The 12,687-nt window shown below is 64.5% G+C and overlaps 1 protein-coding gene across 3 annotated transcripts in view; it reads right to left on the reverse strand.

The window, feature by feature from the left end:
* Positions 1-1,003: 1,003 nt before the first annotated feature.
* The window catches only part of CHST15 (carbohydrate sulfotransferase 15), a 44,821-nt gene continuing 33,137 nt past the window's right edge, over positions 1,004-12,687 (reverse strand). For 2 of the 3 annotated variants that reach the window (XM_036335601.1, XM_036335602.1), the window contains exons 6-8: positions 4,754-4,910; positions 2,947-3,094; positions 1,004-2,613 (exon numbers count right to left, since the gene is read on the reverse strand). In XM_036335601.1, coding sequence (XP_036191494.1) covers positions 2,423-2,613; positions 2,947-3,094; positions 4,754-4,910 — 496 coding nt within the window. In that variant the 3' untranslated portion in view covers positions 1,004-2,422. Of the gene's footprint in view, positions 2,614-2,946; positions 3,095-4,753; positions 4,911-12,415; positions 12,624-12,687 lie in introns of those variants that run through there. The other variant, XM_036335603.1, reaches the window with a different exon arrangement.

Raw genomic sequence — 12,687 nt, forward strand, 5'->3', positions numbered from 1 at the left:
GGTCTGGGGTGACTTGTTACAGCAGCCACAGGACACTAAGGCAGCTCCTCAGGCCGATGGCTGTCCCTCCTCCCAGGACCCACTGTCCCTCCTCCCAGGACCCACTGTCCCTCCTCCCAAGACCCCCCGTCCCTGCTGCCCCCCAGGGAGCCCTGTGGGCGAGGTTCTGGGAAGACCAGGCTCTCCCACCCACACACGCCGCCCACGGAGCCTCTGTCCCTGCGCGATGAGGCCCGAGGTGTCTCCAGGAGCGGCCTTTGCCTCGGGTCCCCGCGGGGTCATCTGGGAGGCCATTCCGGGGAGAGTGACATGAAGATGCATGAGCCGCAGCAGGGTGTTCCGAGAGCTGGTTCCTGAGTGGGGGCCACTCACAGAGGGAAAGGGAGTCGCCAATCAGCCCTCAGACCCGCCCGCCTGTCTGTCCCCATCCCCCACCACCACCCCCTTTCTGCTTAGACACGTCCGCTGCTGGGCAAAGACGCTCCTGCCTCTGTTGTCAAGAGATGGGTCCCCTCACTTCCAGGTCTGGACTCACCAGCCCCCCTCCCCCCAACACACCCCGTGGGGGCAGCGCTGGCGAGAGAGGCTCTCCCAATGTGGTCTCCCCAGAACTGGGGGACCAACCAGAGTCCCCGCCGCCCCCCGATGGCCTGGCCTTCCAAACCCCACACTTGAGACAAACCCCAGGACATGAGTGTCCACAGGGACACAGGCGTCTCCGACTCGCAGCCCCTGAGCCAGGCAGGTGGCGGGGACGGGGAGCAGCCTGTGGGGAGTGGCAGGGCCTGTGGCCATTCAACCTTTGAACCCAGACGTCTGAGCCCAGCACTGGGCCCGTCTGGGGTCGGGGCAGGGCCTCACCCTCGGCTCACCCCCACAGGCCCGCAGAGCCCCGGTCACACCGGACCCTTCGCTGGGATCCTGCCTCCCTCCGCAGTCGCCCTAGGGAGCAGGAGGGGAGGCTGACCTCTGACCTCCCCAGCGACTCAGTCACACACAGCGAACCCCAGAGGACCCCGAGGGCTCAGCACAGCAAGGAAGCGCCTGCGCTCCGTCCCCGTCGGGCCCACGTTTAATTCGGCAGAAAGTACAGCATCACGTGGTTCCCTCGGCAGCTCAGGGGGCGCAGCGAGGACGGGGCGCGGGGCCTGCATGCGGCTCTGCAGGGCACAGGCGGGGGCACGCCCCGTTCCACTTTGGTTTGGGGGAGGGCTCCAGGGCCACCACGCAGAACGGCACCAACAGGCCTCGCAGCAGAGCACAGGCAGTGCCCTCGGGGAGGCCCTGCAGACACCGCGTCTGCGGGCACCGCGGGCCCGGACGGACGGACGGCTGGCCTAGAAAACGATCTGTACAATAAGCCGGCGGCATCGGGAACAACACCGCCGGGTGCTTCTGTGAGAAGCAGGTGGGCTGCACGCGGTCACGTGCAGAGGAGGCGTGAGAAGGCCGTGGTGGCGGCTGCGCTGGGAGCAAATCCCAGTGAACGTGGAAAGTTCGCGGGCAGAGACCCGAGTCCAAGGAGCGCTGTGTCCAGAGTGGGGAGCCGGGAGCCACGTCAGCCACAGAACCGGAGGGAACCCACTCATAACATGCACCTGTGCACACACGCACACACGCGCGCGCACACGTGTGCTGCAAATAAATACACACTCACACACTGCCGTCCTGGGGCCAGACCTCCCGCGGCTGCTGCTCTGCGCCCTGCCGGCTGCGAGAGGGGCGGGGACTGTCCCTGGAAGCCAGGTCAGGACACACAGACCCTCCGGTCAGGAACAGCCAGGCCGCAGGTCTCTGAGCCCCTGCTCGCCTTCCACGGGCTGCGCCCCCACGGCAGGAAGACGGGGCGCCGGGCTGGAGGCTGAGCTCGTCCGCACGCGGAGTGACGGGGGTGTGGAGGTGTTGACTTTCGGTGGGGATGGGGTTGCTGACGCACTCGCCTTGGCGTCAGGACCTCAGAGAGCCCTGGTCTGGGCCACAGGGAGCCTCCGACAGCACTCGAGTGAGTGTGAAGCCTCGCTGGGTCCCCCGGGCAGGTGCGCAGTGGGCTCAGGGCTCCCCTCAATCCTTCCCCATCGCCTCTGAGAAACAACGAGGCCTTTAGCCCGTCCACGGGCACAGCAGGCTGCGGTGGCCCCGCAGGTTCTCCTGGGGATCCCAGCGCCCCACGCTCGGCCCGTGGGCTCACCCCCGAGTTTCTGAATCAGGACGGGGTGTCTTGTCGCCTGTGAACTGAGCTGGGGCCTCGTGAGGGGCCGATGGCGGGGCTGTGACCTCGCAAAGGCCTCCGGAAGGTCCCGGCGGACCCGTGCCCGGGAGCAGGAGCCTCGGACGTCGGGGTTGCTCACGCTGAGCCCACGGCCCGCGGAGGGAGATGTCTGCAATCACCGTGACGCTGAGCCTGCACCCGGGCGCCCCGGCCTCACGTCTTCCTCCAGGCGAACGCCTCGTCGGCGAGGACCTGGGCCAGCCGGGCGTTGAAGGGCCCGTAGAAGTCCCGCAGGAGCCGCTGGGTGAGCGGCCACATGGGCCCCAGGCTGCGGTCCTCGGGGCGCCGGGCGTTGGAGGCGGGGCTCCTGGTCATCAGGGCCTCCTGCTTCTCGCTCAGCGGCCCTGGAGCGCGGGAACAGAGGCTGAGGGGCAGCAGGGGCGCCAGGCGGGGCAGGCCTCCCCCCGCCTCCCGCTTCCTGCTGAGACAGGGGCCTTCCCCGCGCCCTTCAGCAGCGGGACCCCCGTCACCCACCCGTGCACCTGCTGGGACACCCACACTCCCGCCATTCCACCAGGAACAGGGCGCAGCTCTCTCCCTCCAGGGGACGCCCCGTCCCTCCCCGGGACCTCTCCCCACACCACCCACAGCTGGTGCCGAATGGCCGCCCAGCTCAGCCCAGCCCTGCCCATCCCTGCCCATCCCTGCCTGGCTCCAGCGACCTTTGACCTCCGTACCGAGGCTGAGGAACTGGAAGACCCTCCGCATGGTGGACTTGACATCGGACGCGTGGTCCTCCAGGCGCAGGACGAGGAGCTGCTCTCTGTGGAAGACGGCGAGCCAGTCCAGGAGGTACACGGCGTACAGCCCCACCTGCAGGCGCACCTGGGCGGGAGGAAGGCCTGTTCCAGGGCAGCTCCCAGCCGGCACCACCCGGGGGGGGGGGGGGGGGGGAGGGTGCGACCTCGGGGGCCAAGCCCCAAGAGGGCCTGGCGCGCAAGCGACCTCGGACGCTGGGTTTAAATGCCGCGCGTTCGTTTTTCTAGATGTATATAGTATATTCTTTTTCTTTTTTTTAGATATATTGTTATTTCAGATCAGCTGCCTCCTGCACGCCCTCTAGTGGGGATCGAGCCCACAACCCAGGCCTGTGCTCCGACCAGAAATCGAACCCGTGACCTGACTCATAGGTCGACGCTCAACCATGGAGTCACACCCGCCGGGCACACCACACATTCTTGCAAGACTCCCACTTAGAGGGGCGCTTCATCCTCGTGAGGACCCTGTGGCGGCTCCACGGCACGGCCACGCCCTGGTCGGGGCACACGCAGGGTGCGGGTTCCAGCTCTGGTTGGGGTGCGCATGGGAGGCAACTGCTCAGTATCTCTCTCTCCCTCTCCTTTCCCCTCTCTCTAAAATCAACAAAAACACATTTAAAACAATAAGAAGCGGCTGCCTCCTGCTGACTCGGGTCTCTGCCCTCAGGAGCCCCAGGGAAGGTGGGAGCCCCTGAGGTCCAAAGCCGTGGGCCTGGGCTGCAGCCTGAGCCTGCCCGGGACCAGCCACACGGCTGGGGTGCCCGGGACCCTCGGGAGCCTCTGTGCCTCCCCGTACAGCAGGCTGGGTCTCAGGGCCCCTGGAGGACTGAGCAAGGGGGTGCCCTGGAGGAACCAGGAAGGTGCCGGTCCGGTAATGAACGAGCCCGAATCCCGTCCCCTCCCAGGGACGGGGAATTTCAAAACGTTTGATCTGAAAAACCAGCTGCACAAACGCTGAGCCTGGCGACCACGCCCGTGACCTTGTCCCTGTGACCTTGTCCCCCAGCCTCCGCATGTTTTCCTTCACAGCTGCAGGGCCAACGGGGAAGCTGGAAGCTGGAGGGAGGGCACGCCCTGGCCTCGCCGTGGGAGGAAGTGGCTGCGGGCAACCTGCCTCCAGGGGGCATTAAAGACAGGCCAGCCCTGGCCGGGCAGGCAGCCCAGTGATTAGAGGGTCATCCCCGTACACCAAGGGTGCAGGTTCGATCCCCGGTCAGGGTGCATACAAGAAGCACCTAATGAATGCATTAAAAAGTGGAACAACAAATCGATGTTTCTCTCTCTCTCTCAAATCAGTAAATAAAAATTCAAAATAAAATAACGACAGACGACAGGCACACCCAGCTTGCTCTGTCCTGTGGCCAATGCACTGCTCTTTTGTTAAGAGGCTTTATAAGCCAGAGTTATAACCACCTCTTTGAGTTACTCGCCACTGGGCGCTCCCATGTGGGTGTGCAACAAACGTGTCCACCAACTTGTTTCATTTTCTCGCACGAATCGGCCTTTCATCAGTCTACGTGACGGCCCCAGCCAATGGATGAACTACCACTCTAAGCCTTACAGCAGCCTGGAAAAGCGGTATCCATCTCTCCCTCTCCCTTCCCCTCTGAAATCAATTAAAAACACACACACAAACCCTGCCCCCCGCCCGTGTGTATGCTGAAACCCCCCGACACCGCCTGCAGCAGCAGCAGCAGGGCCCTGGGCCGGGCTGGGTCGCACGCACCGGCATGGCGTTGTTGAGGCTGTTGTTGTAGACGCAGGCGCGCAGCGAGTAGTCCAGCAGGCAGCTCTCGAACAGCTGCAGCGCCTCCGTCACCTTCTCGTGGAAGTCCTCCGCGGACTTGTTGGAGCTGGCGAAGTACAGGTAGTCCGAGTACAGCCTGGAAGCAAAGTCGACAGCGTGTCACCCCCCAGAGCAGGGGGTCGCCCTCTGGGTGACCGTGAAACCAGCGTGCAATGACCGTGTGGAGTTTCATTCCTTAAAGCTCGACCGTTTCTCTTTGTTCCTGCCGGTGAGCCATTTGCCTACTCCCCTTTTTAAAGAAATATGTTTTTATTGATGTCAGAGAGAAAGGGAGAGGGAGAGAGATAGAAATGTCAATGATGAGAGAGAATCATGGATCGGCTGCCTCTTACAACCCCCCACTGGGGATCAAGCCTGCAACCTGGGCCTGAGCCCTGACCAGGAATTGAAACCTGACCCTCTGGTTCATAGGTTGATGCTCAGCCACTAAGCTATGCGGGCTGAGTCCTACTTCCCTTTGTGTGTCCCCTCTCCCCACCCCCCAGGGCTGCACCTCCCTCCACCCGAGGAGGGAAAAGGGGAAGGGCGGGCTCCTGCTTTCAGGGAGCATGTCAGGGTCCCCACGCCCGTCCGCCCCCTCACCCCTCCCTCGCCCCCTCCTCCCCCCCCCCCCCACGAGAAGTAGGTGGACGCTGCATAGGAATGCCTGCAGTAAGCGGTGCCAGGACTTCCCCACAACTACCTCCAGGGAAACAGTCAGGTGACCACCTTGCAGGAGGGAAAGCCACTTGCTGGGTTAAAACGACTCAGAAAACATTGAGGACAGCAAACGTATCGAGATCAAGTACCCAGCCCAGCCAGTGCTGAGTGTCAATCCATGAACCAGGAGGTCAGGGTTCGATTCCCAGTCAGGGCACAGGCCCAGGTTGTGGGCTTGATCCCCAGTGTGGGGCGTGCAGGAGGCAGCCGGTCCATGATTCTCTCTCATCATGGAGGTTTCTCTCTCTCTCTCCCTCGCCCTTCCTCTCTGACATCAATTTAAAAAAAAAAAAAACACATTAAAAAGAAGAAGTATCCAAATGGGCCTCACAGACTGGAGCAGGCACACCCATAAAAAGACCCGACGTAAGGAGACCCTGAACGTCATTTTCGTCTTTAAAATCAACTCTACAGGATGAAGTAGGGAAAACAAAGGAGACGTTTAGTCGACATAAACTCATAACAAATCATCACAGAGCTGCAGGCACACGATGCAACCTGGGGATGCATTAATAGAGGTAAGGCACTGAGAATGCGGGAGGGTGTCCCTCGGCTCCACCCCGGCAGGCCAGGACCCCTAGGGACCCTTGGCTGAGCTGCTGCAGCCAGAGAAGGGAGCCGGCAGGAAGGCACCTGCTTCCGAGGCAGGAAAGCTGCCCTGGGCTGAGAGATCCGCCCAGGTTCCTAAAGGACTGACCAGTCCATGGAAGGTTCAGGAAAAAAGGCAGGCTTGATTCAAGGGCAGATGTCTTGGCTGGGCAGTCCCGCATGGCGTCAGCGGCCAGGCAGTAGGAGCCCAAGGCTGCAGGGGACGAGGTCCCGGGCAGAGCGAGGGCCCGGGACCCGACACCCAGGCAGCCCCGAGTGTGGGGTGCAAGCCCCCTCCTGCAAAGCCGCCTCATTCTCTTGCTCTTAAACCATCCCAAACAGATGGGGTTACATTTGGCCGGGCCTGTTTCCAACAGCGATTCCAAATATAAGCCCAACACATTCCGGCCTTCTGTGCTGTGGTTATTTTAGAGGCGGCTGGGGCGGCTGAGGGGTGTGACCACGGCCTCTCCTGGGCAGCGCTCCTCAGCTCCATTCCCGAGCCCGGCGGGTCCCAGGACCCCGCACTCCTGGGGGGCAGTGGGGTTGCATGTGTGCACTGGCGGGCGGGGGGGGGGCTCCCTGACCTGCTGCTTCTGGAAGGACCAAGTCTCTCCCCATGGGGACAGAGCAACAGCCACAGTGAGCTGGAAGGCCCTCCAGGTAGAAGCTAGACAGACACCCACGGTCACACTGCCTCACCTGCACAGACACCCACGGCCACGCTGTCTCACCTGCACAGACACCCACGGTCACACTGCATCACCTGCACAGACACCCACGGCCACGCTGCCTCACCTTAGGACCTGAGGGTGTGGCTCTCACTACCTGCCCAGAGGCAGGTCCATGGACCACGTGACAGCAGGGGCAGCCTGAGCCCGTGTCTCCCCTCCAGGCCAGGCCCTCGGGGGTTGTCCCACATGCACCCTATCGCCCTCCTGCACACACGTGGCCTCAGGTCTGCCTCCGGGGACCCAGCCAGCGGCAGCCGTGAAAACCTTGGCTTCCCGGCTGGACCAACGTGGGATCAAATCCCCGCCTGGCCCCTCACTGACAGGTGACTGTGGGTCATTGCCTTCACCCCACAGAGCCCGCTCGCCACCCCTGTGAGCACATCACCTCTCCCCTCTCCCCTGGCTGAGAGCTCACGGGAGGCGAGGCCTGGAAAGGGCGCAGCTGGCAGCCAGGCCGGAGCAGGTGCCCTGTCAGCACGGCCTCGTCACTGAGGGTTGTCCCCACCCAACCAGACGGGCTCCAGGAGGGCGGGGGAGGACCTCACTGTCCAGTGTGCGAACTGCCTGCCCTGTCGCGGTGCGCCCAGCGTCTCAGGCCGCTGGCTGTTGGTATGTGCGACCACAGGGACCAATCGCCATCGCCCGTCATTATGTGGCTCCCGTCATGGAGTGCTCACGCCCTCGCGGTAGGACATCTCCCCCCATTTCACCGAGAGGTGAAGCAACTCGCCTGAGGCCCCACAGCCGGTGAGCGGCAGAGCTGGGGGTCAGGTGCAGCCTCCTGTCCCCCAAAGGCCGTGTCGCTGTTGTGGGATCCTGGTCCACTCTGCTCGCCACCCCCACCCGCCACCCGCCACCCGCTGAGCACGGAGCGAGAGCCTGGGCCTGGGACTCCCGCCCATCCTCGCTGTCCGGGCTGCAGGGAGCGAAGGCCCGTCGGTCAGCCTCATTCCTCTCATTCCGAGTCGTCCTTGTAAACCGATGATTGTTTAACCAGGCCCAGGGCTCAGCGCCGGTTACATAAGCCGATGAGGAACGCCGCGGCCCAGGTCCAGAGGCCCAAGGCGTTGGGGTCAAAACCAAGTCCCGCGCTCCTTCCCCGCCAACCTGTCGCCATGAAACGTGCCGTGCGAACCCCCCGGGGGGGGGGGGGGGGTCTGTGAGCAGCGAAGTCTACGCGCAGAATTAGAACGAGAACCCGGAGCCGGCAACCTCCTCGCAGACAGGGCAGGACACCCCTCCCCGTGCCCACCGGTGACCTAGGTCAGAGGCCGGCACCGCCAGCCGCGGGTCACGGGTCTCGGCTCCCGGCGGGAACTGCCGCCGAATTAGGGGCAAACCCGTCAGCGTCTCAGAGGCAGAGGTGAGGGGCGTCGGAAAGAACAGGAACAGGCCCTTCCCCGGAGGCATCGGATGAACTGCTGGTCGGCGGCGGCTACTCTTTCACTCACCGGCCATTCAGCCCAGGGACGCACCGCCTGCGTCTTCCCTCCTGATTTCTCACGCAGAGATGGACGAGAACTTCTGGCCGAAGAGCCACCCCGTCCTGCGGACCTAATTTACTTCTTTTTGGTTTCACTCTCAGTTCCAACATTTTCAAACCCTCTCCCTTCAACCAATTATAGAAATAAGGGCCACATGTGAATCTAAATGTAGAAATAAACTCCCCCCCTCCCCTTATCACCAAGCCAATTAGTAAGAGGAAATGAACGATTTGGCCCCACTCCCTGGCAGCCAGCACCGGGCATCTCCCTGCAGAAGCGCAAGGTCACGGAAGGACCGGCCTGGCTCACGGCCAGGGCCCAAGGAGGTGATGGAACCAAGGAGGCGATGTCCTTCCAGTGTGGCCTGCACCCCAGCCTGATCATCCCCTCTGGCTGGGTGGGAGGGGGCCAGCCCCTCAGAGAGGCCAGGAGGCGCGGCTTCTAAGAAGACATTCCCACTGTGACATCGCGTGTAAATGTTTAAAAAGCAATGAAACAGCTGCTGCCGTCATAACCCACACGGAGCACGCACTCCCCGTGGGCGGGAGGCCTGCCCGTCCCACCGGCCTCCGTGTCCCCTGGCTGCAAAGCCCGGCTCCGCGAGGACCGGCCGAGCAGGTGCGGCAGGTAACAGGCTCTGAGGATGGGCCCCCGGAGCCCGCTTCCTGGTCTCCACGCCCTGCCTTCCCCGCCCCTGGAGTGTGGCCTGGGCCTCGTGACTTGCGTCTAAGCAACAGAGCGTGGCCAAGGCGATGGCTGTCGCTCTGAGATCCGGTCACGGGGATGGAGGCCTCTGACCAGGGGGCAGGCGACGTGCAGAGGTGGGGGCGAGGCCCTGGGACAGGACGCGGAGGCCGCCTCTGCCCCTGGCCCTGGAGACCTGCATTCTCCGCCACCACGGGCAGATGCGGGTCCTCCCCACCCAGCTGCCGATGAGACCCCCCCGGTGACACCCCGACAGCGAGGAGAGGCGGACGTGGATGCCCGGGCGGCTGGGCCAGGTCTGACCCTCAGCCACTGTGGTTTGTTACGCAGCTGTAGGCGACTGATGCAGCGGGCAGCCCCACACCCGTGAGCTCCCCGTCGCCGGAGGCAGCCACGCACCCTCCCCGCTCCTGGGCACAGCACACCCGTGGCACATTGGGGTCCAGGCCTCCTTCTCTGATCACGTGCCGGCTCCAGGAGGGCAGGCGCCAGACGCTCCATCGTTCACCACCGAGTGTGCGCGCAGCACCACGCACGGCCCCGCGTGGGGGCGGGGCTCGGTGCCGTTTTAACTGGTGAAGGACTTCGAGTGGGTGTAGGACCAGGAGGCAGCAGCCTTCGCTCTCAGTTCCCACGTACACAGAGCACTTGCTCTTTAAGAAGGAAGGTGAGAGCGTGGCGTCCGCCTGGACAGCCTCCCTGTGCGGGACCCTCCTTTTCTCTTGATCCTCACCCAGGAGTGAGGGTATTTTCCCACTGACTTTTAGAGAGTGGGAGGGAGGGGGGAGAGGGAGAGAGGAAGAGAGAGGGGGGAGGGAGAGGAATAGAGTGAGAGAGAGTGGGAGGGGAGAGAGGGAGAGAGCGAGGGAGAGAGGGAGAAAGAGGGAGAAACATCGATGTGACAGAGACACACCAATTGGGTGCCTCTCCCACACGCCCCGACTGGGGGAGGGGATCGGACCTGCTACCCAGGTCCATGCCCTTGACTGGGAATCGAACTCACGACCCTCAGTGTGGGGGCTGCAGCTCTAACCACTGAGCAACCGGCCAGGGCACCATGACTCTTGCTAAGGAAGCCAGAGCTGGGGCTGGGGACCCAGATGGCTGACCCCGGGCAGCACTGCCCTCCTCGCTCAAAGGCTCGCCTTCATGGCGCTGGGCCCTCCGAGGCAGAGTAGGAACCGCAGGAAGAGGGGGCGCTCGGGGAAGTGGGCTCCGCTCCCCAAAACAGAACAGCCCCTACCTCTGTCCTGTCCGCTCTCCTGCTCAGGACGCTTCGTCCCCTAGCTCACCTTCCTTCCCTGCTCACCTGGCAAACTCCTACTCATCCTTCAAAGCCCTCTGGCCTCAGCTCCTCCGGAGCTGCCTTTGAGGACCCCACTGGGAGCTCCTCGTCTCTCACGGCCACGCCTCACCCCTCTCTGCTCTGGCTGATCCACAGGCCCCAGTGACCACAGCCGTGCCTGCGTGTCCCCCCCCACCCCCCCAGTGTGGGCTCCGGCTTCCCAGGGCCTGGACCCGGGCTGGCACCCGGGAACCTCTGTGCCCAGGCAGCGACAGAGGCCGCAGTCTCACCCCTGACCCCTGCCTTCCTCCGAATGAGGAACCAGGAGCTGCGGCAGGAAGTGAGCAGCTCACTCCTGGGAGGTGTGCCAACCGCATGACCTGCCGCGGGGGAGGGGCGGCTGGAGGAGGCAGCGCAGCTGTGACAACACCCCCATGGGCGGGGGGGGCGGTCATTAGTCCCAGGCCCTCCGTCAGGGCTGACCGTCAGCTCTCCTGCCCCTGAGGGCCCCTGGTCTGTGTCAACTGCTTTCGGCCACGGGACCAGCCCACCCGAGTGTGGGTGCGGCAGGCGGGACGGGTTGTTCCGAGGCCGCGGTGGGGGGGTCCTGAGGCTGGAGGCCGCACAGACGGACAGACACAGAGAGAACTGGTCCGCCAGGGGGACCGTGGGGCGGACACAGGAGCATTGTCCACTCCCCCTGACCAGGCCTCCCAGCAGCGGGCCCCTCTGAGCACCCCATGAGGGGCAGACGCAGAGGAGCGCCCGGGGCAGGACTGTGTGGCGTGTCCCCCCAGGGGCATCGATGTGAAGCATCCGAAACGCCGCCGTGTGAGGCTCATTCACACGCTGCCCTCACCCGCTGGGCGGGCATTCACACTGGGCGGGCATTCACCCTGGGCGGGCTTTCACGCTGGGCGGGCATTCACGCTGGGCGGGCATTCACCCTGGGCCAGCATTCACCCTGGGCGGGCTTTCACGCTGGGCGGGCTTTCACGCTGGGCGGGCATTCACGCTGGGCGGGCTTTCACGCTGGGCGGGCATTCACACTGGGCCGGCATTCACGCTGGGCGGGCATTCACGCTGGGCGGGCATTCACCCTGGGCGGGCTTTCACGCTGGGCGGGCTTTCACACTGGGCGGGCTTTCACGCTGGGCGGGCTTTCACGCTGGGCGGGCATTCACACTGGGCCGGCATTCACGCTGGGCGGGCTTTCACGCTGGGCGGGCTTTCACGCTGGGCGGGCATTCACGCTGGGCGGGCATTCACCCTGGGCCGGCATTCACGCTGGGCGGGCATTCACCCTGGGCCGGCATTCACGCTGGGCGGGCTTTCACGCTGGGCGGGCTTTCACGCTGGGCGGGCATTCACGCTGGGCCGGCATTCACCCTGGGCGGGCTTTCACACTGGGCGGGCATTCACGCTGGGCGGGCATTCACGCTGGGCGGGCATTCACCCTGGGCGGGCATTCACGCTGGGCGGGCAGGCTGGGGACACCACAGTGTAGGCAGCAGCGCGGGGCAGAGGGGGGGCGAGGGGGGGCGATGGGTGATTTCACACAGTTCCCAAGGTGCTTCCCAAAGCCTCCGGGACGACCTGTCTTGCTGTGGGCGAGGCCGTGGGGTGGGGCGTGTGCCGTCCTCGGAGGGACCGGGCCGAGCTGGTGCCCGAGGCCACAGCACGGACGACCACACTCGGTGCCTCACCCCTCGGGAGCGGGTCCTCTCCCGGCTGAGATCCGGGCGGGAAGCAGGTGTGGGCGGGTGGGTGCCCTGCGGGCTCCACGACAGTCAGGGCCTCGCCTCCCAGCTCCTGGGGCTGCGGGCGGCCGGCTGGTGGCTGCATCTCCCTCGCCCGACTCCATGGCCCCGGCCTTCCTTCCTGTGCGCTGCGTCCTCTCCTCTTCCCAAGCCGCCCATCACAGACCTGGGCCCCGCGAATCCAGTGTGACCTCATCACGCAGGACTCCACAAAGACCCAATCCAGCAAGGTCACAGCCCACATCCGGGCTCGGGCCTGGACGCTCAGTTCAACCTGTGACGCGCTAATCGGTGCAAGACAGAGGCCTGGCCACCATCCTCAGTGCCTGGCGGGTGACCCGTTACAGGTTGGATGTGGCCATGGAGTTCCGTGGGGAAGAAGGTGGCCGTGGGGCTCCGTGGGGAAGAGCGTGGCCGTGGGGCTCCGTGGGGAAGAAGGTGGCCGTGGGGCTCCGTGGGGAGAACAAGGCCGTAGGGCTCCGTGGGGAGAACGAGGCCGTGGGGCTCCATGGGGAAGAAGGTGGCCGTGGGGCTCTGTGGGGGAGAAGGTGGCCGTGGGGCTCCGTGGGGGAGAGCATGCCCATGGGGCTCCATGGGG

The sequence above is a fragment of the Myotis myotis genome, unplaced genomic scaffold, assembly GCF_014108235.1.
Source record: "Myotis myotis isolate mMyoMyo1 unplaced genomic scaffold, mMyoMyo1.p scaffold_m19_p_15, whole genome shotgun sequence".
Classification (NCBI taxonomy): Eukaryota; Metazoa; Chordata; class Mammalia; order Chiroptera; family Vespertilionidae; genus Myotis; species Myotis myotis.